Source organism: Balaenoptera ricei, chromosome X (genome assembly GCF_028023285.1).
Source record: "Balaenoptera ricei isolate mBalRic1 chromosome X, mBalRic1.hap2, whole genome shotgun sequence".
Classification (NCBI taxonomy): Eukaryota; Metazoa; Chordata; class Mammalia; order Artiodactyla; family Balaenopteridae; genus Balaenoptera; species Balaenoptera ricei.
In genome coordinates, this window is record NC_082660.1 from 96,782,339 (window position 1) to 96,808,474 (window position 26,136).

Below are 26,136 nucleotides of genomic sequence, written 5' to 3' on the forward strand. Positions count from 1 at the left end.
AAAACATGTATATTGAGTCAAAAAAGCAAGTTGTAGAAGTGTATGTAGAGTATGATATCATCTATATATTTTAAAAATATGTAAAACTATATGTTGTTTATGAATATATATAGTAAAAATATAAAAACACTGATGGGAACGATAAATAGCAAATACAGGATCGTGGTTACCACTGGAAAGGAGAAAGAGGAATGGGATTGGTGAGGGATACATGAAAGTCTTCAGGCATCTCTATAGGGCCTTATTTTTTTAAAATTAGGCAAATATGGAAACTGTTAAGAATTGATAGAGAATTCCCTGGCGATCCAGTGGTTAGGACTCTGCGCTCTCACTGTCAAGGGCCTGGGTTCAATCCCTGGTCAGGGAACTAAAATCCCACAAGCTGTGTGGCATGGCCAAGAAAAAAAAAGGCAAGAATTGATAAAGATGGCTGGCTGGGTACAAAGGTTTTTGCTATATTATTCTCTGTAACTTTTTATAATGAGTAATATTTCATAATAAAAAATAAATAAAAAGCTACCCTTGAACATCAAGAATATATTAGAAATGCAATCATTCAAAGGAAACTGCTTTAATATTCCTTACCTACGATACCTTTTTAAAAATTCAGGGACAGCCAGAAGCTAACATTATTTTTTTGGTTTTGTTTTTTAAATTAGACGCAATCAAGTATATACTCCAGGGGCTTGTGTTGCTTCTTTGAGTGACATGATAATGAAATTTTCAATTCTGTATGAAACATATACCATGAATGTGAAATAATGATCTGATCAACAAAACAAGGATTATTTACAACTTTTCTTAGATATTTGCCAATTCCTCAAGGCTTAGAGGCCCTGTGCTTTCACTTTGCTGCTTAGCTATCAGCAACTTAAGTCATATGTCATATAAAAGCCAGGTGGAGCATTCTGAAGAGAAAACTCATGTGGTAATAGTAAACCCTACTCACAACCAGGCACCATGGCTACCAGATATGGTGCTACTATGAATACTACTTGATTTATTACTAGCCTAGGAAATTAGAGGTTACTTTTTTTCAGTTGAGGGTTTCTAGTGGGTATGGACTAGAGTCTGATCAAGATTTCTTTAAAATTCTAAGGGTAGCTTAAGACCTTAGGAAACCACAAAGAACATCACAGGAAATATGTTACTTATATAGTCAGATCTACTTATATAGCAGAGAATGAATAGTCAAGGTCAAGGAAAAACACAATCACTGTGCCTATGTCATGATTCTTTGGTATAATCAAAGCTAATATAAAAGTATTACTTTAGGTAGAAGTAAATAAAAATGAAAACAACCCATTTTTTTTTTTCTTGGTTTGGCCTATACCTTGTTTGGCTCCCCTGGATTATATGAAGAAAACATAGGAATTTTTCGGATCTCTTCCTCTGACAAACGATTTCTCTGGATCTCATCTTCTGGGACAAATTCTATTGGCTGCGTCAGCTTCTTAGGCCCCGTCCAACACTGCTCAGGTGAATTATCAATAACTTTTGCCACATGGAGACTGGGACCTTTACCCTGTGCTGCCTGTTTTCCCTTGTCCTGGAGTAATGACGGGTTCTCAGCTGTGCCACTATCTCCCACTGATGTAGCTGAGATCAGTGAGTGGGAAGCAAAGGGTTCACCTCTCATTAGTTGGAACTCTTCAAGACGTTTTTTCATTATCATCTCTTGGTAAAAATTTTCCAGGTTGTTCATGGGATCACCTTTGTTCTTCTTTTGGGGTTCATCTGGATCAAGACAAAGAGATAGGGAAGTTCTACAAAGCCTACCAATACAACCTTTGACAAATTAATAAAAATTAAAATTTGAATCTCAGATAATGAAACTCTGCTGGGGCAGGTGTTTACAACCTGTGAAAAATGACAATAATATATAGCTATGTTATTACAGTGCATCTTGGGCAAGGCCGGGCTTATGGTAAGGCAAGTGAGGCACCTGGGGTACAAAATTTGAGGTGCTCACTCTCAGGGTCATGCAAGTACATGCATCTAACTGATAAAGACATTTGAAAAATGTAACTAGTATGGCATTATCACACTTCACAAAATTAATAATAATTCCTTAGCATTATCTACTACTGAGTTCATATTCAAATGGCCCTGATTTTCTCAAAGATATCTTTTTACACTTGGTTCAGGATCTAAACCAGCCATTGGCTGTTATATCTTTTAAGCCTCATTAAAAAAAACCAAACAGTGCCCCTTCTTTCCCACCCCTCCAACCTGTTTTTTCCCCCATCCCATTGATTTATTAGAGAAACCACATCATTTGTTCATAGAACAAATGAATTTGACTGGCTGTTCCTCATGATATTATTTAACTTGTTCCTCAATCCCCTCTATTTCTTACAAACTGGCAGTTAAATCTAGAGCTATGCTTTCATGTGGCCACTAGCCACATGAGTCTATTTAAATTAATTTTTAAAATGTCAGTTCCTCTGTTAAATTAGGAATATCAAATGCTCAACAAGAACATGTGGCTAGTGGATACCACACTGGGCAGAACAAAGACCATTTACATCATTGTAGAAAGTTGCATTGGATAGTGCTGATTTAGATTTGGGTTCAATATTTTTAGGCAAGAATCTTCCATATATTATATAGATGTGTATTTCCTATTACATCATGTCATAAGGCACATAATGTTTAGTGGTTCCCTTTTTAGTGATGCTAAAATTGATCCGTGGATTCAGGTGGTATTAGTCTGATCTTTCCATTATGAAGTTTTCCCATTCACATTTCACCTAAGGGGTTTTGTATCTATTGATGACCATTGCCTAAATCCATTAATTTATTAAGAGTTGTAAAATGGGGCTCCCCTAATTCTATTATTTATTTTGTACTTATTATTTCTATTATTTCTTCTGTATTTATTATCTGGAATTCTATAATGGACTTACCGTCATCAACTATGTGGTTTCCCTACATACAGTTCATACAGCAAAAGCAGGATAAATGCTTGATTTGTTTCCCATTATTTACCAACTATAAAAGTAATGAGTCAGTACTTTAAAAGTGTTAAAAATGATTATTTTTAGTATAATTGTGAGACCTGTATTTTCATATATTTGATGTGTTTCAATTAAATGTAGTCATTCTTTTTAGTGGTCAAATTATCCCACTCAGGACTAGTGAAAGTCCCTTAAAATTGGCTCCTGTATTGCTTTCCAGTTTTCTGGCACAGCAAGATGTCTTAAGCTCATCTTGTATATTTCCTGACTCAAAGCTGGAATATTTCTCTAAGGACCGCTGGCTCCTGTTAGTGGGAAATAGTGTTTAGAAACCATAATACGTTGCTAGTTCTGTTCATAAATGTTGAGTTGTTGTTGCTTCTAGGCCTTTTCAGTGAACAAAGGTAGGAAAATTTTTATGAAAAATAAATCATAAATTCATACTGGTATTTCCACTTCAAATTTAAGATTACAAGGTTTTAACTCAAACTCCTTGATTTTTGACTTGTGTCTCTTTTCACATGTGCTTAAGATATTGGCTCCTAATGATATTAACAAAATTATTTATTAGCTTTTTCCTACAATATATAGAATTTTTAAATGTCAGTAACGATACTAATATGGTTATCAACAATACTAATATGACTATCAACAACAAAACTACTTAATACGGTTTTATAATTCTTTGCAGTTACTTTTGACCTTAAAATATATCCCATTAGGAATATACAAATACTGTTTCGAAGTCATTTTAAATAATTATTTTCTCTATATGGTTATGCTACCAACTTTATTCATAGTTAGGCTCATTTGCTTCAGGCTGTTTATAAATTTTAAGGATTGATTTTTTTTCCCTTTTGATTAAATTTTTAAATTGTGCAAAACATTTACATGGGTCTAAAGTGAAAACTGTGTTATACAGTACCTTCACAGACGTCTCACTTCCACCTCTGTCCCCTTCATCCCACTCCTTTCCTTCTCCATAAATAATAATTTTATTAGGTTTTGGTTTTATGGTTCCATTGTTTCTTTTTTGAAATATAAGCAAATAGGCACAAACACACCACACATATATATGTCTGTGTGTGTGTGTGTGTATGTGTGTGTGTGTATATATATATATATATATATATATATATATATATATATATATATATATAAAATGCATTACACCCCCTCTCCTACATAAAAGGTAACTTACTTCACTGTTCTACAACTTACTTTTTTGCACTTAGCAATATATCCTGGTGATAATTCCATATTAATGTATAGAGCTCTTCCCTTTCCTTCTTATAGCTGCATAGTACTTCATTGTGTGGATGTACAATAGTTTATTCAACTACTCCCTTACTGATGCACCTTGGTGTTGTTTCCAGTCTTTTCTGCTATTGTGAATAATGCCTTGACAAACGTCCTTCTGCATACAGGATTTTGTATTTTCTCAGTATATCTTTGAAATAGATTCCAAGAAGTGGCATTGCTGAGATAAAAGGCAAATGTATATGTAATTTTTCTATACATTGCTAAATTCCACTCTGTAGGAATTGTACTATTCTGCATTTCCACCAGCAAGGTATAAGAATATTTATGGAAGGATTTGTTAAGACCCAAAAAGCATTAACCATTAAGGAATATATCGACAAATTCAACTACATTAAAATTAAAAGCTTCTGTTCATCAAAATATCCTAAACAGAAAACTCACGGAATGGAAAAAGATATTTGCTATACAAATAACTGATAAAGAACACAATCATTAGGAAAATGGGCAAAAGACAGAAAAAGGTGCCTCGCAAAAGAGGAAATACACTGGCTAATAAATATATGCAAAAGTGCTCAATATTAGAATTCAGGGAAATACTTATTAAGAAGGGAATACCATATTGGCAAAAAATAAAAAAGAATACCAATACCACATGTCAGTGAGGCTGTAGAGCAAATGGAGCCCCCATACATTGCTGGTAGGAATGTGCAGCCACAGTGCAAATCACCATGACATTACCTACTAACGCTGAATATATGCTCGTAATATGACCCATCAATTCCACTCCTACATATATACCCTAGAATAATTTGGGCATAGTGCACCAGAATACAATAATAAGAATATTTAGATCAGTACTATTTATAACAGGCCTGAAACTAGCAAAAATATAAGTATCCACCTAAGAAGAATCAATTATAAAATTGTAGTAAGTTTATATAATGAAATCCTATACTACAACAAAAGTGAACAAATTTTGGTTACATATGACCAAGTGGATGAATATACTAATGTATATACTCAAAAATATTTATTCAGTGACTATTATGATCCAGGTAGTATTCTAGGTTCTTGGGACACATTAATAAAACAAAGATCCCTAACTTCAAAGAACTAAGTAAATTATATGGTATGCTAGAAGGTTATGAGTGCTATGAAAAAGAAAAAATACAGCAGCATAAGGGATAACTGGAAGGGCTAGAAGGTGGTGCTAGTGTTGGTTGCAATTTTACTGTTGGTCTGAGTAGGTCTCATTGAGAAGGTGACATTTGAGAGAAGCCTTACAGAAAGTGAAGTAATCTATCATCCTGATATTGGAGTGAGGGCTCCAAGGTGGGAGTATGTTTCAAAAAATTTTTAAAGTCTGAAATCATACAAAGTATTTCTCTGACCATAATGGAATCACATTAGAGCTATACTGCTAGAAGAAATCTGGGAAAATATAAATATCTGGAAATTAAACAACACAATTCTAAATAACCCATAGGTCAAAGAACTTCCATAGGAAATTTTAAAATATTCTGAACTAAATGAAAATGAAAACACAACATAACATTTATGGATACAGATAAAACAATGTACAGAGCTTTAAACACCTATATCAGAAAAGAATGGTTTCAAATCTATAATCTGAGCTTCCAACTTAGGAAACTAGAAAAAGAGCAAACTAAACACAAAGGAGAAGGAAGAAAATAATAAAGATTAGGGAATCAGTGCAACACAAAACATTAAAAATAGAGAAATATCAATGAAACCAAAAGCTGGTTCTTTGAAAAGATTAACAAAATGGCAAACCCTTAGCTAGACCAACCAAGAAAATAAGAGAGAAGACAAAAATGACTAAAGTCAAGAATTAAAAGGGAGGCATCATTACTGACCCTATAGAAATGGAAACGATTAAAAGGGAACATTAATTATAACTTTAGGTCAACAAATGAGAAAGCTTAGATGAATGGACAAATTCAAAGGAAGATATAAATTAACAAAGCAGTCTCAAGAAGAAAGAGAACAGCTGAAAAACCTATAATAAGTAGAGGCTGAATTAGTAATCAACAAACTGCTCACAAAGAAAAGTCCAGGTCCAGATGGTTTCATTTGTGAATTCTATCAAATATTTAAGAAATAATATCGATCCTGCAAAAACACTTTCAGAAAATAAAGGAGGAGGGAATATTTTCCAACTTATTCTATTATGTCATTATTACACCGAAACCAAAGCTAAGGAAAGACATCACAAGCAAAGAAAACCACAGACCAATATCCCTCATGAAAACAGACACAAAAATCCTTAACAAAATATTAGCAAGCTTAATCCAGCAACATATAAAAATGATTATGATGGTACACTTATAAGTGGATTTATCCCAGGAATGAAAGATTGTTTTCACATCTAAAAATCAATTAATAAAATATGTCATATTAACAGATTAAAACTTTAAACCACATGCTCACTACAGTAGGTGCAGAAAAAGCAGTACACAAAATCCAACACCCATTCATGATTTTCAAAAAATCCTCAAATAACTAGGAATAGAAGGGAACCTCTTCAACGTGCATGTGGTAGGCACCAAAGATGTCTGCATCCTACACCCTGGGATCTGTGAAAATGTCTCATGGTAAAAGGAACGCTGCAGATGTGATTAAGTCACTGATTATGCAGGTGATCCCAATGTAATTTACAAGGGTCCTTATAAGAAGGAGAAAGAAGAGTCAGAAACAGTAGGAGAGGTAGGATGGAAGTAGAGGTTGGAGTAATGTGAGGAAGGGGCCATTAACCAAGCAATGCAGGTGGATTCCAGAAGCTGGAAAAGGCTCTCCTAGAGAACCCCAGAAGGAATGCAGCCCTGTGGACATCTTGATTTTAGGACTTTTGACCTCTAGAACTGTAAGAGAAAAATTCTGTGTTGCTTTAAGCCATTAAACTTATGGTAATTACAGTACCCATAAGAAAGTAATATACTGCTAAAGAGCATGCACAAAAACCCTAGAGGTAAGATCATAGTTAATGGTTAAAAACTGAATGTTTTCCCCCTTAGACTGGGAACCAGATAGGAAAGGAAAAAATAACTGTCTTTATTCATAGGCAACATGATTGTCTATGTAGAAAATCCTAAGGTATGCACTGAACTACTATAACTAATAAAAGAGTTTATTCACAGAATACAAGATGGTTATACAACTGTATTTCTATATATTTACATGTAACAATCAGAAAATGAAATAAGAAAAATTCTATTCATAATATCCTCAAAAATGAATAAAATATTTAGAAATTAGTAAAAGTATATATAATCTGAAAACTTCAAAATGTTGCTGAAATAAATTATAGAAAATCAAAATAAAGGAAGATGCATTCCATATTCATGGATTCCAATATTCAATATTATTAAAACAGCAATTTCCCCAAATTGAATTACAGATTCAACACAATCTGTATAAAATTCCAGCAGGCTTTTTTTGTAGAAAAATTGACAAGCTGCTTCTAAAATTTACATGGAAATACAAAGGACCTAGAATAACCAAAGCAATTTTGAGAAAAAGGAACAAAATTGGAGGAGTTACACTATCTGATTTTGAAACTTACTATAAAGGTAAAGAGATTCAGAGCGTAAGGACAGGCATATATACAGTATAGGCATATAGAGCAATGGAACCAACATGAGTGTCCAGAAATAAACACTAACATTTCTGATCAACTGATTTTTCTAAAAAAGTGCCAAGACAATTCAATGGGGAAATAATAATCTTTACAATTAACAATGCTGGGACAATTGGATATCCACATACAAAAATATGAATTTTGATCCTTTATCTCACACACAAAAATTAACTCAAAATGAATAATAAATGTAATTGTAAAGGCTAAAACTATTCTAGGAGAAAACATAGGAGAATATCTTTCTGACCTTGAATTCAGCAAAGATTTCTTAGATATGATACCAAAAGCACAAGTCATAAAAGAACAAATTAATAAATTGAACTTCATTAAAATTAAAAACTTTTGTGCTTCAAAAGACACCATTAAGAAAACAAAAAGAAACAGACTGGAAGAAAATAAGTGCAAAGCATATATCTTGTAAAGGACTTGTATTCAGAATACATAAAGAACCCTTACCACTCAACACTAAGAAAACAAACAACCCAATCAAAACTGGGTAAAAGACTTGAATAGACATTTCATCAAAAAAAGACATATGAATGGCTCATAAACACATGAAAAAGTATCAAGATTATTTGTTACTACAGAAATTTAAATTAAAACTACAATCAGATAACAGTACACACCCACAAGAATAGCTGAATAAAAAAATATGCAATAACAAGTGTTGGCAAGGATGTAGAGAAGTAGGAACGCTCATACATCACTGATGAGAAAGTAAAATGGTGCATCCATTTTACTTGCAAAACAGTTGGAAACATTGGAAAACAGTTTGGCAGTTCCTCAAAAGTTTATACATAGAGTTACTGTATGACCCAGAAATTCTATTCACTCAAGAGAAATGAAAATATATCCACACAAAAACCTGGACATGAATGTTTACAGCATTGTTCATAATAGCCCCAAAGTGGAAACAACCCAGTGTCATCAAGTGGTAAAGGGATAAACAAAATGTGGTATATCTATACAATGGAAAACTATTTAGCAACAAAAAGGAATGAATTGCTGATACATGCTACAACATGAGCAAACTTCAAAAACATCATGCTACCTGAAAGAAGCAAAATTTCAAAGATCATATATTATAAGATTCTATTTATATGAAATATCTAGAAATGACAAATTTGTAGAGGCAAAAGGTTTGGGGTAGACATGGGAGTTATTTACCACAAATGGGTTCAAGGGAATTTGCAGAGTCATGGAAAAGTCCTAAAATTGGATGTAGTAATGACTGCACAATTCAATAAATTTAGTAAAATGCACCTAATTGAACACAATAGGTGAATTTCATTATATGTAAATTATATACCTAATAAAGCTGTTTAAAAATTAAGAAAAAAAACCTATTCAGTTTCACAAAATGTTAGAATAGAAAACAGAAAATATACATTAAAGAACAATTAAATGAATGAAAATATATACCATATTTACATTCCAAGATTTGAAGATTCATACTATAAATAAGTCAATTGTCCTTAACTGATTTCCTTGATGGAATCTCAATCAAAATCACATGAGAGACAGAGTATATGTTTGTGTGTGTGTGTGTGTGTGTGTGTGTGTGCGCGTGTGCATGTGTATGTAGAACTTGACAAGCTGATTCTAAAATTTGGAAAGGCAAAGTGCCAAAAGTAGATAAAACTCTTTTGAAGAAGAACAAGGTGGAAGGAATTGTTCTTCTGCTGTACCAGGTATCAAGACATTAATACTGATATTGTAGTGATATTGATTTTGTAATAGCTAAAAAGATCAAAGGAACGAAAGTGCCCAGAAGAACACCCATGCATATATGAATACCTGATATATGACAGAGCTAGACATACAATAACAGTGCGGGGACAACATTTTCAATATATGGTATTGGGATAGACGGTTATCCATATGAAAAAAAAGAAACTGGAATCCTTACTTCATATTATACACATAAATCAATCAATTTAATGACTTAAATGTAAAAGGAAAAAAATCATAAAGCTTTTAGAATAAAGGACAGTATTTTCCTGAGTTCATGTAGGGAAGGATTTATTAATCAAAGCACAAAATGCACTAAGGAGAAAGGAAAAATTAATAAACTTTATTACATAAAAATGAAGAACTTTTATTCATAAAAAGAAACCATAAAGGCAGTGAAATGATAAGCCAAAGAATGGGAACAGACAATTTCAACATATATAACCAACAAAGAGCAAGTATCCACAATAATAAAGAACTTTTTTAAATTTATAAGAAATGCACGTAAGATTAGAGATGAAGTTTAGAGACAGACTATTCATGACATATAATCACAACACCTTTCTAGCTCCCTCTTCTCTATAGCAGTACTGAAGGCAAGTAGTTATCATTGAGATCTGCCATATCTACCATAGGGCTTTGGGGCTGAACTACTGCTTTGATGCATACCTAGAGTGACCTCTGAAACAAGACTGCATCTGGACACAGATAAAAACAGATGGAAAGACATTCATGCAGGAAACAGACATTTCTACATTTGCTAAAAGGGCAAAAGAACTGAACGGCCATTTCACAAAGGAGGCTATCCAAATGGTCAATAAATGTCTGAGAAGGTTTCCAACCTCATCAAGAAAATGAAATTAAAATCACAATGAAACAAACAACATAGACCTGGACTCCTGAAAAATATCAATGTTCTGAAAATCAGACACACAGACAGACAGAAAGATATGTGCAGGTGCGCGCGCATGCATGCACACACATACACAAACAGAGTCAGCGGAACTATTCTAAAGCAAAGTAAATGCAATGTGTGATGCCTGATTGCATTCTGGATTTAAAATTGAGAAATCTAATTACAAACTCTATGTTAGATCATATTAGTGTGATAATATTAAATATCTTAAGAGTGATCATAATACTGTGATGATATAGGAGAAATTTTGTATTCTTAGGAGATACATAATGAAGTATTTAGGAGTAAAACTTTTTAATGTCTCTTACTTTCAAACAGTTTAGTGATAAACCACATACACACACACACACCATTCTCATGTAGATGAAAAGAGATGTAAAGCAAATGTGGCAAAATGTCAACAGTTGTTAAATGTCGGTGAGGGGTATGGATGTACTATTCTTTCAATTTTTCTCCATGTTTGAAATTTTAAAAGTAGAAGGCATGGAAAATAACACTTTACTAAAGACTAAGAAAATAAAAATCAATATAAATGAATGCTAATTATTAAGAAAGGGAAAAAAGAATACAATGAAATATAAACAAATACCCATCAGATTAGAGTCTGACAATACGCAGCATGGACAAGGATATGGAGCAACCTGAACCTTCACACATGGTTGGTGGAATTTTAACTTGGGACAATCCCTTTAATAGATGTAAAGAGAGTTTACATCTATTAAAGCTGAAGATGTATGAACTCTTCACCCCTCAATTCCACTCCTAGACCCTGAGAAACTCCTGCACATGTGTCCCAGGATACATGTACAAGAATGATCACAGTAGCAGCACTGATACTTATACCCCCACAAATGGAAACAACCCACGTGTCCAACCACAGTAGAATGGATAAATAAAGGTTGGTATGTTCAGATAAAGGAATACTATACTGCAGTGAAGAGGAATGAACTATGGCTACACATTGCAATATGAATAAATCTCACAAATAGAATGTTAAGTAGAAAGAAAGACCCAATAGAATACATATTGTAAAATTCATTGGTATAGTGCTTAAAAACTGGTAAAACTGAACACTGTTTAGTGCTGTATGTATGGGTGGTAAAAATACAAAGAAATACATAGAAATTACTATCACAAGTCTGGACACTGGTTATATCTGATGGGCAGGGGGTTGTGATTTCATTTTTTTTCATAGTTACAATTTTTTATTTAACTATAGTTGATTTATAATATTGTGTTAGTTTCAGGTGTATAGCTTCAGATTCTTTTTCATTATTGGTTATTACAAGATATTGAATATAGTTCCCTGTGCTATACAGTAAATATCCTTGTTGTTATATATAGTGGTGTGTAGAATTCTATATCTAGCAAAAATTATCCCTCAAAAGTACAGGAGAAATAAAGATTTTCTCAGACAAACAAAAACAACTTACTCTGCAAGAAATGTTAAAAGAAGTTCTTTTGGGAGAAGGAATATAATATAGGGGCAAAACTTAGATCTACATAAAGAAAGGAAGAGCATTAAATAAGGAATAATATAAGGTAAAATCAAATATTAGTTTTCATTTTCTTAACTGATCTGAACAATAAGTGTTCAAAATAATAATAGTAACAATGCGCTGTGTGATTATAGCATAGGGGTAAGTAAAATTAACAGGGATTGTGATTTCTGAAGGGCATATGGCGACTTTTGGAGTACTGGCAATGTTTTATTTTTTGATCTGACTGAACATATGTTTTATGTACTCTTTGTCATGATCCTTTTCATTATCCCTTCCAAATTTATGTTCACCCAGAATGCCAGAACATAATCTTATTTAGAAATAGAGTATTTGCATATATAATTAGGTAAGACGTGGTCATACTGGATTAGAGTGGGCCCTAAATCCAATGACTGGTGTCCTTTTCAGAAGACCATGTGAAGACACAGACACACAGACACACAGGGAGGATATCATATGATGATAGGAGCAGAGACTGGAGTGAAACATCTATAAGCCAAGGACTGCCAGCAACCACTAGAAGCTAGGAGAGAGGCGCGGAACAGATTCATCCTCACAGCCTTGCCGACACCTTGATTTGAACTGGCCTCCAGAACTGTGAAAGAATAAATTTCTGTTGCTTTAAGCCATCCAGTTTGTGGGGTTTTGTTACAGCAGCCCTGGGAAACTAATACCTAAAACTGTAGAAGTGGTTTTGGAATTGGGTAATGGATAGAGGCTAGAAGAATTTGAGGTGCTTGATAGCAAAAGACTAGTTACCTTGAAGAGACCACTGGTAGAAATATGAATGTTTTTTTCTTGAGATTTTTTTTAACATCTTTATTGGAGTATAATTGCTTTACAGTGGTGTGTTAGTTTCTGCTTTAGAACAAAGTGAATCAGCTATACATATACGTATATGCCCATATCTCCTCCCTCTTGCGTCTCCCTCCCATCCTCCCTATCCCACCCCTTTAGGTGGTCACAGAGCACCGAGCTGATCTCCCTGTGTGATGCAGTTGCTTCCCACTAGCTATCTATTTTATGTTTGGTAGTGTATATATGTCCATGCCACTCTCTTACTTCGTCCCAGCTTACCTTTCCCCCTCCCAGAAATATGAATGGTAATAGTAGTTCTGGTGAATGCTCAGAAGGAAGTAAAGAGGGCAGTAGAGAAAGCTTCTATCATCTCAGAGAATACATATATCATCATGAACAAAATGTTGCTAGAGATATGAACATTAAAAGTGCTTCTGGTGAGGCCTTAGAAGGAAATGATGAACATGTTATTAGACACTGGAAGAAAGGCGATCTTTATCATAAAGTGGCAGAAACTTGGCTGAATTGAGTTCTGCTGTTGGGTCGAAAGTGTAAGTTATAAATGATGAACTTGGATATTTAGCTGAGGAGATTTCCAAGCAAAGTGTGAAAGATGTAGCCTGGTTTCTCACTGATGCTTATAATAAAATGAGAGAGGAGAGAGTTAAATTGAGTAAGTATCTGCTTAAAAAGGAATCAGCACTTGATGATCTGGAGAATTCTCAGCCTATCTAGACAGCCTGCTCTGGAAAAAGGGCCAATGGTGTGGCTGGACAAACTTTCACTGAAGAGATTAGGTATGTGACTCATGGATCAAATCAACCATCTCAGAAGCCAGGAATAGACAAGGGGTTATCCAGAAATGATCTGTGAAGAACCCTCATATCTAACGGTGTGGATCTCTTGACATACACAGGAGACTGACAAGGTTTTTAAGGATTTTATACCAGCAGAAACAGTGCCAGCCTGATGTAAAAGTGACAGAGACAGGGTAAAATGAAGGAAGGTAAAATGAAGTCACAAATGCAAAAGCCAGAGAGGGTGGGGCTGCAGCTGCCCTGGTAGGCTAAGATGGTAGGGCTGTCCCAGAGGACCCAGAGAGCAAGGCTATCCCTGGCGCCAGAGGACAGAGCGTTGAAGCCAGAGCATTACTCTTAGGCCTTGAAATCTAATGGAATTTGCCCTGCTGGGCTGCTAACTCGCTTTAGAACAGTAACCCCTTTATTCCTTCCTTTTTGACCTTTCAGAATGGGAATGCCTACCCTATGCTTGTCTCATCATTGTATTTTGGAAGCAGACAACTTGTCTAGTTTCATAGGTCTCTGGACAGAAAGGAATTTTGCCTTAGGATGGAACATAATCAAGAGTCTCACCTACACCTACCTCATTTAGATGATTTAGATAATGAGATTTTGGACTTTTTGAGTTGATATTTAGATGCGATTTGGGACTTAGACTTGATGCTGAAATAGGTTAAGACTTTGGGGGATGTTGTGATGAGGTGAATGTATTTTGCACGTGAGACAGATATGAATTTGTGGAGGCCAGAGGGCTGACTATACTGGGTTGAATAGTGTACCCTCAAAATTCATGTCCATCCAGCACATCAACATGTGACTTTATTTGGAAATAGGGGGTTGGCAGACGTAATTAGTTAAAATGAGGTCATACTGCATTAGGATGGATCCTAAATTCAAAGACTAGTGTCCTTAATAAGAAGGCTATGTGAAGACATAGAAACATAGACACACAAGGAGACTGTCATGCAATGACAGAGGCAGGGACTGGAGTGATGCATCTGCAACACCAAGGAATGCTGGCAGTCACCAGAAGCTAGAAGAGACAAGGAACTATCCTCCTCTAGAACCTTCGGAAAGAACATGGCCTTGTCAACAACTTGATTTCAGACTTCTAGCTACCGTGAAAGGATCAATTTCTGTTGTTCTAAGCCACTAGATTTGTAGTTATTTGTTATGGCAACACTAGAAAAATAATACAGTTATTTTAGAAAACTCTTCCAAGAAATTTTATTTTATAGAGAGAAGGAAAAATTATTGATACACACAATATCAATGAATCTCAAAAACATTATGCTGAGTTAAAGGAGCCTTACACAAAGAATATATAGTGTATGGTTTTGGTTATCTGAAGTTCTAGAACAGGCAAAACTAATCTATAGCATAAAAAAATCAAAACACTAGTTGCCTCTAGGAGAGTGGGATGGGAATTACTGAGAAGTATGGTGGAACTTTCTGAGGTGATGGTAATCTTCTATGCGTTAATAAGGGTTAGGTTACACAAATGCAGTGGTGTGTTGAACATGGTCCAATGATTGTGTGCATCACTTCCCGACTCCATGTTCAGTGATAACACATTGGTAGCTTGAAATTGGCCATGGTGGGAATGTGTACATCATTAAAACTGGCAGATGATACATATCAGAGTCTCTTTTTCTGGAGAGCTGGCTGTTAAACATTTACCAACACATCACTACAAAGATGTATACATTGGTTAAAAGTCAGCAAATGAATACTTAAGATGTGTGCATTTCATTGCATGGAAATTTTATATCGAAAGAAAAAAATGTAAATATGTAATTCTAGTCAACAATATGTATACTGACATATTTAGGGGAACATATATTTATATTGGCAATCTATTTAAAATACATCAATAAAGTAAGATGGTTTGACAGATGGATAAAGGGATAGACAGATATGATAAATAAGTAAAATATTAATGTTATAATCTAGTCAGTTATCACTGGGCGTTTGTGATAAAATTCTTTCAACTTTTCTGTGTTTAAAATTTTTCATTAAATATTGGAAAAATATTTTCCCATTTGGATATCAAAAATATTAACATATGTAGCTTAATCCTATCTTTTTTAGGGCTTCAATTTTTATATTTCATTTTTAAACCAATTGCTACTTGTTATGGTATATAGTGAAGGCAGAGAATCTAAACGTACTGTTTGCTCAAGTAGCAAAACAATTGAAGGGCATTTTTTGTTTTTATCATTTTTTTAAAGATAGTTCATGGTAGGAGTACATACACCATGGACAATGGCAAATGGTACAAATCATGTTAAAATCTTGAAAGGAAAGAAGTAATACTGGGGATAACTGACTAAGGTCCCTGGGGAGATAAGAGGGGTAGGATCCAGCACAAAGGAATAAAGATTAACCTTAGGCAGAAAGGATGTCCCTAGCACTGCGTTGAGACTGAAGAAAATGATAGCTAAGATACGAAAGTTAGCAGAAAGTCAGGCAGAAAGTGGATGAAGGTTCTTATTGATGGCATTGTTTTCTTTGAAATAGGAAAGAAGACTATCTGCTAAAAATAATGAAACAGTAGGATAGGAAAGAGTAATGAAGATCTAAAATAGCATTTATAAGGAATGAAATAGCTGACCAGGGACTAGGAGGTAGATTGCTGACGAAAGAAGAAGGTTCTAGACAATACCAGCAATGAGGAATTTGTAGAGGCACTAATCAACAAAGTTATACTATTTTTCTCTAGTAGTGCTCAAAAGCCATGCAGAAATAAAGAAGGCAATTAGTTGGATTGATTCTGGGTTGAGGATTTGCTGGGTGGGTATGATACACAGACAAGGAAGCAAGGAGAATGATTCAGTGGCAAGAACTTGGGTAAATAATGGATGATGGAGTCTAAGCGAGATGTGGAAGGAAGAGGAGACAGGAAGGGGATGACAGATTGGGAAAAAAATAAAAGGTCAAGGAACTGGAGATTTCAACAGGGTTGAAGAAATGGTAAAATGAATGTAAGAGAGTTGTGAGAGTCAGAAGGATAAGAGAAAGGTTGTGATTAAGAGTAGTATACTGGAGTTTAAGATTTCAGAGGAAGTATATTTCTAGAGATAATATATGTTGTTTTCCCACTGATTTAAGTTTAGAAAATGGGATATATGGGCTTCCCTGGTGGCGCAGTGGTTGAGAATCTGCCTGCCAATGCAGGGGACACGGGTTCGAGCCCTGGTCTGGGAAGATCCCACATGCCGCAGAGCAACTAAGCCCGTGTGCCACAACTACTGAACCTGTGCTCTAGAGCCCACGAGCCACAACTACTGAGCCCACGTGCCACAACTACTGAAGCCCATGCACCTAGAGCCCGTGCTCCACAATAAGAGAAGCCACCGAAATAAGAAGCCCGCACACTGCAACGAAGAGTAGCCCCCCTTGCTGCAACTAGAGAAAGCCCGCACGCAGCAACAAAGACCCAGCACAGCCAAAAAAAAAAAAAAAAAAGAACCTCTTAAATTTCTCTCGCCATAAAAGCAATGAGAACACTGGCAGAAATGTCAGAATCAACTTTTTCAGAACTCTGAAAATTAACCAATCTTGGAAACATTTATTGAAAAAAAATAGCTGAATATCAGTAAGAATAATAAGTTTTGTGGCATTTTAACTTGCCTTTTTCTCATCCCTTTCTCCCATGTCGGTAGTAACCTTGAAAACCAACAACCCCAAATCACAGTGAAACCGGCAGCCTGGCAACCACTGAAGAAGAAAGAACAGAGTTGGAGTTCCTTTAAAGCCCCATTCCCAGAGAACTGTCATTACTTGATCTGTCTAGTGGTTCCCTGGAAGATCACACAAGCAACATTCTCTTTATCTGACCCAGCTCAAAATTCATCCAGTGGTAACAGCCTTTTTCCCAAGAACTTCTGTCAAAAACAATCAGAGGCAGTTGTTGAATTTTCTGGCTAGCTGAGGTGGTGTAGTTGAGACAAACAATAGGTTAACCAAAAAGCTTAGAAGGAAATCCTAGGAAATAAAATGTCCTTAGGGGGCTCTGAAAAGCTCCGACATATTTCTAGGAATCTAGAAGGCCATACATGTGCACAGGACTGTCCACATGGCCAGAGCTTTGTGTGTGCTCAGGAAAGACCTGAAATATCCATAAGCTCTCACCACTAATATTGAGTTTCTGCGCAAGCAGGGAGTAAAGGCTACAATGGAGTTATCAACTGCTTAGCTGACTGTTGAAGATGTCTTCAGCTTACACACAAAGTCCATTGGTACTGGGAAATCCCTCAGTACTGGGAAAAGTACTAGTTCTAGACATAATTAAAACATTGTGTTAAGTTAAAGAAGGTCATATATTATATGATTCCATTTATATGAAATGTCCAGAATAGGCAAATCCATAGGGACAGACAGTAGACCAGTGGCTGCCTGGGCTGGAAGTAGAAACAGTAACTGAGAACAATCTCTGGGGTGATGAAAATGTTCTAAAATTAGACTGTGGTAATGGTGGAACAACTCTGTGAAATTTACTACAAACCACTGAATTGTACATTTAAAATGAGTTTTATGGTATGTAAAATACAGCTCAATAAAGAAGTGGAAAAAAAGGACCCACCTACATTCTTTAAGAAACTCGCTTTTTTCAAAATATGAAACTCACTTTCAAATATAACAATATAGATAGGATAAAAGTAAAATGGAGAGAAAGCAATTCTGGAATGTTGGAGTAAGGACCTCTGAAAATCTGCTGCTCCATAAAAGCAAAAAGAACACCGGCAAAAGTTGTCAAAATCAAACTTTTGATAAGTCTGGAAATTAAGTAAAGGCTTGCAACAATATGAGAAACAGTTATTCAAGAAAAACAGCTGAGTAGCAGTCAGAATAGTAAGATTTGTGGCACTTTAACTTCCATAATCCCACTTCCCTCTCTCTAGTTTTTCAGTAGCCACTATGATAGTTGTGAGAAACAGCAGCCTAACTGACACTAGAGGAAGCAGAGCAGTTCTGGTGCTCCCCAAAAGTGCCATCCTCAGAGAACTGTCACTGTTTGACTTTCCTAGCACCTCAATGAAAAGCTACACTCTGAGGGTTTGTCTTTGACTTGGTTCATATCTCACTCTGTGGAACAGCCCATCCCTAGATCATGTCAAAACCAATCAGTGGGGCTTGTTTAACACTGCAGCTGCTTGAGATGGCATTATCAGTTGGAGCTAACAAGAGGCTGACAAAAAAAAAAACTTAAAAGGAAACATAGGGAATATGAAACATAGGGAAATCATACTTCCTGCTTTCAAAATATACTGCAAAGCTATAGCAACTAAAACAGTATGGTACTGGCTTAAAGACAGATGTATGAACCAGTGGAAAAGAGTAGACAGCCCAGAAATAAACTACACATGTATGGTCAACTGATCTTTGACAAGGGTGCCAGGAATACACAATGGGGAAAGGATAGTCCCTTCAACAAATGGTGAAAAGTGGATATCCTTGTGCAAAAAAGTGAAACTGGACCCTTATCTCATGCCATTCACAAAACTCAATTCAAAATGGATTAAAGACTTAAAAATAAGACCTGAAACTCTAAAACTCCTAGATGAAAACACAGGGGAAAAGCCTCTTGACATTGGTATTGGTAACCTCCAAAACACAGGTAACGAAAGCAAAAACAGAGAAGTGGGACTACGTCAACTAAAAAGCTTTAGCATAGCAAAAGAAAAAATTAAGAGAGTAAAAAGGCAACTTATAGAATGGGAGAAAATACAGTTGACTCTTTAACAACACCAGTTTGAACCGCACAGGTTCACTTAATGCAGATTTTTTTTTCACTAAATACATACTATAGTACTACAAGATCTGTGGTTGGTTGAATCTGTAGATGTGGAACCATGGATATGGAGGGCTGAATATAAAGTTATACATGGATTTCTGACTGCTCGGAGGGTCAGTGCCCCTAAGCCCTGTGTTGTTCAAGTGTCAACTGTATTTGCAAACCACATATCTGATAAGGGGTTAATATCCAAAACATATAGGAAACACCTACAACTCAATGGCATAAAAACAAAACCTGAATAAAAAACGGGCAAAGTATTTGAATAGACACTTCTTTACAGAAGATATATGAATGGCCTATAGGTATATGAAAAGGTGCTCAACATCACTAATCATCAGGGAAATGCAAATCAAAACCACAATGAGATATCATCTCACACCTGTAAGGATGGCTATTATCAAGAAGATAAGAGATAACAAGCGTTGGTGAGGATCTGGAAAACTGGAACCTTTGTACACTTTGGGTGGGAATGTAAAGTAGTATGACTGCTATGGAAAACAGTATGAAGGTTCCACAAAAGATTAAAAATAGAAATACCATATGATAAAGCAATCCCACTTTTGAGTATTTATCCAAAAGAACTGAAATCACAGATATCAAAGCCAAGAGTATAACGGTTGTTGCCAGGGGAAAGGGGAAAATGGGGGGTTACTATTCAATGGTTATAAAGTTTCAATAATACAAGATGACTTAAGTTCCAAAGATCTGCTGTACAACATTGTGCCTATAGTTAACAATACTGTATTGTACACTTAGAAGTTTGTTAAGAGGGTAGATCTCATGTTGCATTCTTACCACAATTTAAAAAAAAAAGAAAGAAAAATAGGGAATGAGATATCCATAGGGGGCTTTGAAACGTTCAGACATTCCTGGGACTCTAGAAGGTAAGGTACACGTGCAGGGCTATGCATATGCCAAGGAAAGTTAGGGCCTGAGAAGTCACTAATCTCTCACTTATGACTGATCTTGAGGCTCTGCGTAAGCAGGAAGTGAAGTTTAACACCGAGTTGCAGAGAGAGGAGAAGATGGCGGAAGAGTAAGACGTGGAGATCACCTTCCTCTCCACAGATACATCAGAAATACATCTACACGTGGAACTGTTCCAATAGAACACCCACCGAACGCTGGCGGAAGACCTCAGACCTCCCAAAAGGCAAGAAACTCCCCACGTACCTGGGTAGGGCAAAAGAAAAAAGAAAAAACAGAGACAAAAGAATAGGGATGGGACCTGCACCAGTGGGAGGGAGCTGTGAAGGAGGAAAGGTTTCCACACACTAGGAAGCCCCTTCGCGGGTGGAGACTGCGGGTGGCGGAGGGGGGAAGCTTCGGAGCCACGGAGGAGAGCGCAGCCACAGGGGTGTGGAGGGCAAAGCGGAGAGATTCCCGCACGGAGGATTGGTGCCCAGCAGCACTCACCAGCCCAAGAGGCTTGTCTGCTCACCCGCCGGGGCGGGCAGGGCTGGGAGCTGAGGCTCGGGCTTTGGTCGGATCGCAGGGAGAGGACTGGGGTTGGCGGCGTGAACACAGCCTGAAGGGGTTAGTGCACCACAGCTAGCTGGGAGGGAGCCCGGGAAAAGGTCTGGAGCTGCCAAAGAGGCAAGAGACTTTTTCTTCCCTCTTTGTTTCCTGGTGCGCGAGGAGAGGGGATTAAGAGCGCTGCTTAAAGGAGCTCTGGAGACGGGCGCGAGCCATGGCTATCAGCGCGGACCCCATAGACGGGCATGAGACGCTAAGGCTGCTGCTGCCGCCACCAAAAAGCCTGTGTGCAAGCACAGGTCACTATCCACACACCCCCTCCCGGGAGCCTGTGCAGCCCGCCATTGCCAGGGTCCCGTGATCCAGGGACAACTTCCCCAGGAGAACGCACGGCGCGCCTCAGGCTGCTGCAACTTCACACTGGCCTCTGCCGCCCCAAGCTCGCCCCGCACTCCGTACCCCTCCCTCTCCCCGGCCTGAGTGAGCCAGAGCCCCTGAATCAGCTGCTCCTTTAACCCCGTCCTGTCTGAGCGAAGAACAGACGCCCTCAGGCGACCTACACACAGAGGCGGGTCCAAATCCAAAGCTGAACCCCGGGAGCTGTGCGAACAAAGAAGAGAAAGGGAAATTTCTCCCAGCAGCCTCAGAAGCAGCGGATTAAAGCTCCACAATCAACTTGATGTACCTGCATCTGTGGAACACCTGAATAGACAACGAATCATCCCAAATTGAGGAGGTGTACCTTGAGAGCAAGATATATTTTTCCCCTTTTCCTCTTTTTGTGAGTGTGTATGTGTATGCTTCTGTGTGAGATTTTGTCTGTATAGCTTTGCTTTCACCATTTGTCCTAGGGTTCTGCCCGTCCGTTTTTTTAAAAAAATTTTTTCTTAATAATTATTTTTTATTTTTTATTTTAATAGCTTTATTTTATTTTATCTTACTTTATTTTATTTTATCCTCTTTCTTTCTTTCTTTCTTTCTTTCCTTCTATTTTTTCTCCCTTTTATTCTGAGCCGTGTGGATGAAAGGCTCTTGGTGCTCCAGCCAGGCATCAGGGCTGTGCCTCTGAGGTGGGAGAGCCAACTTCAGGACACTGGTCCACAAGAGACCTCCCAGCTCCACGTAATACCAAATGGCGAAAATCTCCCAGAGATCTCCATCTGAACACCAAGACCCAGCTTCACTCAACGACCAGCAAGCTACAGTGCTGGACACCCTATGCCAAACAACTAGCAAGACAGGAACACAGCCCCATCCATTAGCAGAGAGGCTGCCTAAAATCATAATAAGGCCACAGACACCCCAAACACACCACCAGACGTGGACCTGCCCACCAGAAAGACAAGATCCAGCCTCATCCACCAGAACACAGGCACTAGTCCCCTCCACCCGGAAGCCTACACAACCCACTGAACCAACCTTAGCCACTGGGGACAGACACCAAAAACAATGGGAACTACGAACCTGCAGCCTGCAAAAAGGAGACCCCAAACACAGTAAGATAAGCGAAATGAGAAGACAGAAAAACACACAGCAGATGAAGGAGCAAGGTAAAAACACACCAGACCTAACAAATGAAGAGGAAATAGGCAGTCTACCTGAAAAAGAATTCAGAATAATGATAGTAAAGATGATCCAAAATCTTGGAAATAGAATAGACAAAATGTAAGAAACATTTAACAAGGACCTAGAAGAACTAAAGAGGAAACAAGCAATGATGAACAACACAATAAATGAAATTGAAAATACTCTAGAAGGGATCAATAGCAGAATAACTGAGGCAGAAGAACGGATAAGTGACCTGGAAGATAAAATAGTGGAAATAACTATTGCAGAGCAGAATAAAGAAAAAAAGACCGAGTTGCAAACTGCCCACCTGAGCACTGAAGGAGTGACCCAATACACACACACACACACACACACACACACACACACAGCGCCTTGGTAAAGGCTGGTAGAGTTCTTGATTCAAGACATTTAAGAAAAACTCTCTCCAATCATTAGTGGGCCACTATGCTAACTGGACAGAGACTTCAGTGGCTTTACATGACAAAGAATTCAAAATTGACAGAATTGGTCCAGGAACATCACTAAACAAACAAATAGCAACAACAACAAACACTGGGTAGGGAGGGGTTGACTGATTTTCAGAGTTGTCACATAGTATCATTTTAAATGTCTAATTTTCAACAAAAAAAATTATAAGACTGTAATGGACTGAATATTTGTGTACCCCCCAAAATTCGTATCTTGAATCCCTACACCTCAGTGTGATGGTAAAAGGAGATGGGGATGTTTGAGTAGTAATTAGGATTAGATGAGGTCCTGAGAGTGGAACCCTCAGGAATGGGATTAGTGCCCTTATAAGAGTCATCAGAGAGCTTGGTTCCTCTCTCTGTTCTCTGCCATGTGAGGATCCAACAAGAATTCAGCAGTCTGAAACCCAGAAGAGGGCTCTCATCGGAACCTGTTCATGCTGGAACCCTGATCTTAGATTTCCAGCCTCTAGAACTGTGAGAAATAAATATCTGTTGTTTATAGGTCACCCGGTTTATGGTACTTTGTTAAAGCAGCCTGAGATGACTAAGACAAAGACACTGAGAAAAACAAATCAAAACCCCAAAAAACCAAGAATGGCCCATACACAGGAAAAAAGAAAGAGCTGATAGAAACTCCCCTGAGGAAGCACATTGGGCTTCTCACGAAAAAACTTTAAATCAGTTATCATAAGTTATTCAAACAATTATAGGAAATCATTTTATAAAGAACTAAAAGAATATTTCAGAATATCTTACCAAACAGAGAATAAAGATAGAAATTATAATAAAGAATCAAACAGAAATTTTCGAGTTGAACGGTACAATAAATGAAATGAAAAATACACTAAAGGGGCTCAACAGGAGATCTGAGTTGACAGAAGAAAGAATCATCAAACCTGAAGATATGTCAACTACCTCATCTGACGAAGATTACTAAATTTGAGGAGCAGAAGGAAAAAAGAATGAAGAAAAAATAACTGAGCCTTGGGGACCTATGGGAGACCAGCAAGCATACCAACACATGCATAATGGAATCTCAGAAGGGGTATAAAGAATATTTGAAGAGTTAATGGCCGAAAGCTTCCCCAAATTGATGAAAAACATTAATCCATACATCATAGAACCTCAACAGACTCCAAGTAGGATAAACACGAAGATACCTACGTGGAGTCTGTCCAAAGAGACACTAAGACAAGTAGTCTAACTGTCAAAAGCAAAAGATGAAAAACGGATCTTGAAAGCAGTGAGAAAAAAGAGGTTCACCATGGACAAGAGGTCCTGAGATTATTAGTTGACTTCTCAATAGAAATTACAAGGGGCCAAAAGGCAGTGAGATGACATATTTGATCTGCTAAAAGAAAAAGACTGCCAACCAAAAATTCAATGTCCAGCAAAAAACTATAATTTAAAACTAAAGGAGAAATTAAAACATCCCAAGATAAACATAAACTGACAGAGTTCATCACTAGAAGATCTGCCCTATGAGAAAAACTATAGGGAGTCCTTCAGACAGAAATAAATGGACACTAAACAGTAACTCAAATTCACACAAAGACACTAGTAAAGTTGACTACATAGGTAAACATTAAAGACAGTATAAACATTTTTGTCCTTGTAACTCTTGTTCCAACTGACTTAAAAGATAAAAGATAACTGCGTAAAGCAATAATTATAAAACTCTGTTGATGGGCTTAAAATCTAGAAAGATGTCATTTGTATGACAATAATAATACAAAGGAGGAAGGAGAGAACAGAGCTAAACAGGAACAAAGTTTTTAAATACTCTGAAATTAAGTTGGCACTTTAATACAAATTTGTTTAAGCTAAGGTGTTAATTATAATCCCCAGGGCAATTACTAAAAGAGTAACAGAAAGTAACAGAAGCAACAAGTTAATTAAAATGACATACTGTAAAAACCTATATAACGTGAAGGAATAAATTGAGTAATAGAGGAACAAAAGGTACAAGACATATGGAAAATAAATCGCAAAATGGCAGATGTAAATCCTACCTTATCAACAGACTCCACTTAAATGCATTATATATAAATTAACACTCTACATAATTGGAAGAATGGCTTAAAAAAAGATTAAAAAATGAAAACATGATCTATTTGCTGTCTACAGGAGACACACTTTTTTTTGGTTTGTTTTATTTTAAAAAAAAAAGGTTGAAAGTAAAAGGATGGAAAAAGATATTCCATGCAAAAAACAATCAAAGTAGAACAGGGTACAAGAAATTTGAGTCTCCCTTTTTTCCTTGGTACGTCTAGCTAAAGGACTGTGAATTCTGTTGATCTTTCCACAGAACCAACTTTTGGTTTTCTTGATTTTCTCTATTTTTTAATTCTTTTTTAAATTTATTTTTGCTCTAATCTTTATTATTTCCTTCCTTAAGCTTGATGTGGGTTTAGTTTGCTCTTCTTTTTGTAGTTTTTTTTTCATTAAACTTAATTTTTTTAGAGAAGCTGTAGGTTCACAGCAAAATTGAGGGGAAGTTACAGAGATTTCCCACATGCTCCCCTGCCCCCACACATGCTCAGCCTCCCTCATTATCAGTATCTCTCACCTGAGTGGGACATTTGTTACAAATGATGAACCTACACTGACACATCATAATTACCCCAAGTTCTAGTTTACATTACCATTTACTCTTGGTATTGTATATTCTGTGGGTTTGGACAAATTTTTGTAGTTTCTTAAGGTGGAAGTTTTGATTATAAATTTGAGATTTTTCTCCTTTATTAATACGGGCATTTACAGCTTTAGATAGCCCCTTAAGTATTGCTTCTACTACATTACTTAAGTTTTGGTATTTTTTTTTCATTCATCTCAAAGTATTTTCTAATCTCCCTTTTAACTTCTTTTTGATTCCTTGGTTATTCAGTAGAGTGTTGTATAATTTCCACATATTTGTAAATTTCCTAAATGTGCTTCTATTATTGATTTCTAATTTCATTCCACTGTGAATAGAAGTGGTGTGAGTAGACATCCTTGTCTTATTCCTGGTATTGGAAGGAAGATTTCAGTCTTTCACCATTAACTATGATGTTAATTATTAACACAAATATATGGTCAACTGATTTCTGACAAAAATGCAAAGGCAAGTAAAAGAAGAAAGAATACTCTTTGCAACAATTGGTACTGGAATAATTGGACATTCATAAGCAAAAAAGTGAACTTTAACATAAAC

The 26,136-nt window shown here is 36.6% G+C and overlaps 1 protein-coding gene across 4 annotated transcripts in view; it reads right to left on the minus strand.

Annotated features, from left to right (window-relative positions):
* The window catches only part of RBM41 (RNA binding motif protein 41), a 62,943-nt gene that overhangs the window by 26,253 nt on the left and 10,554 nt on the right, over positions 1-26,136 (minus strand). For all 4 annotated transcript variants that reach the window (XM_059911036.1, XM_059911035.1, XM_059911034.1 and 1 more), the window contains one exon: positions 1,334-1,737. In XM_059911036.1, coding sequence (XP_059767019.1) covers positions 1,334-1,737 — 404 coding nt within the window. The remainder of the gene's footprint in view (positions 1-1,333; positions 1,738-26,136) is intronic.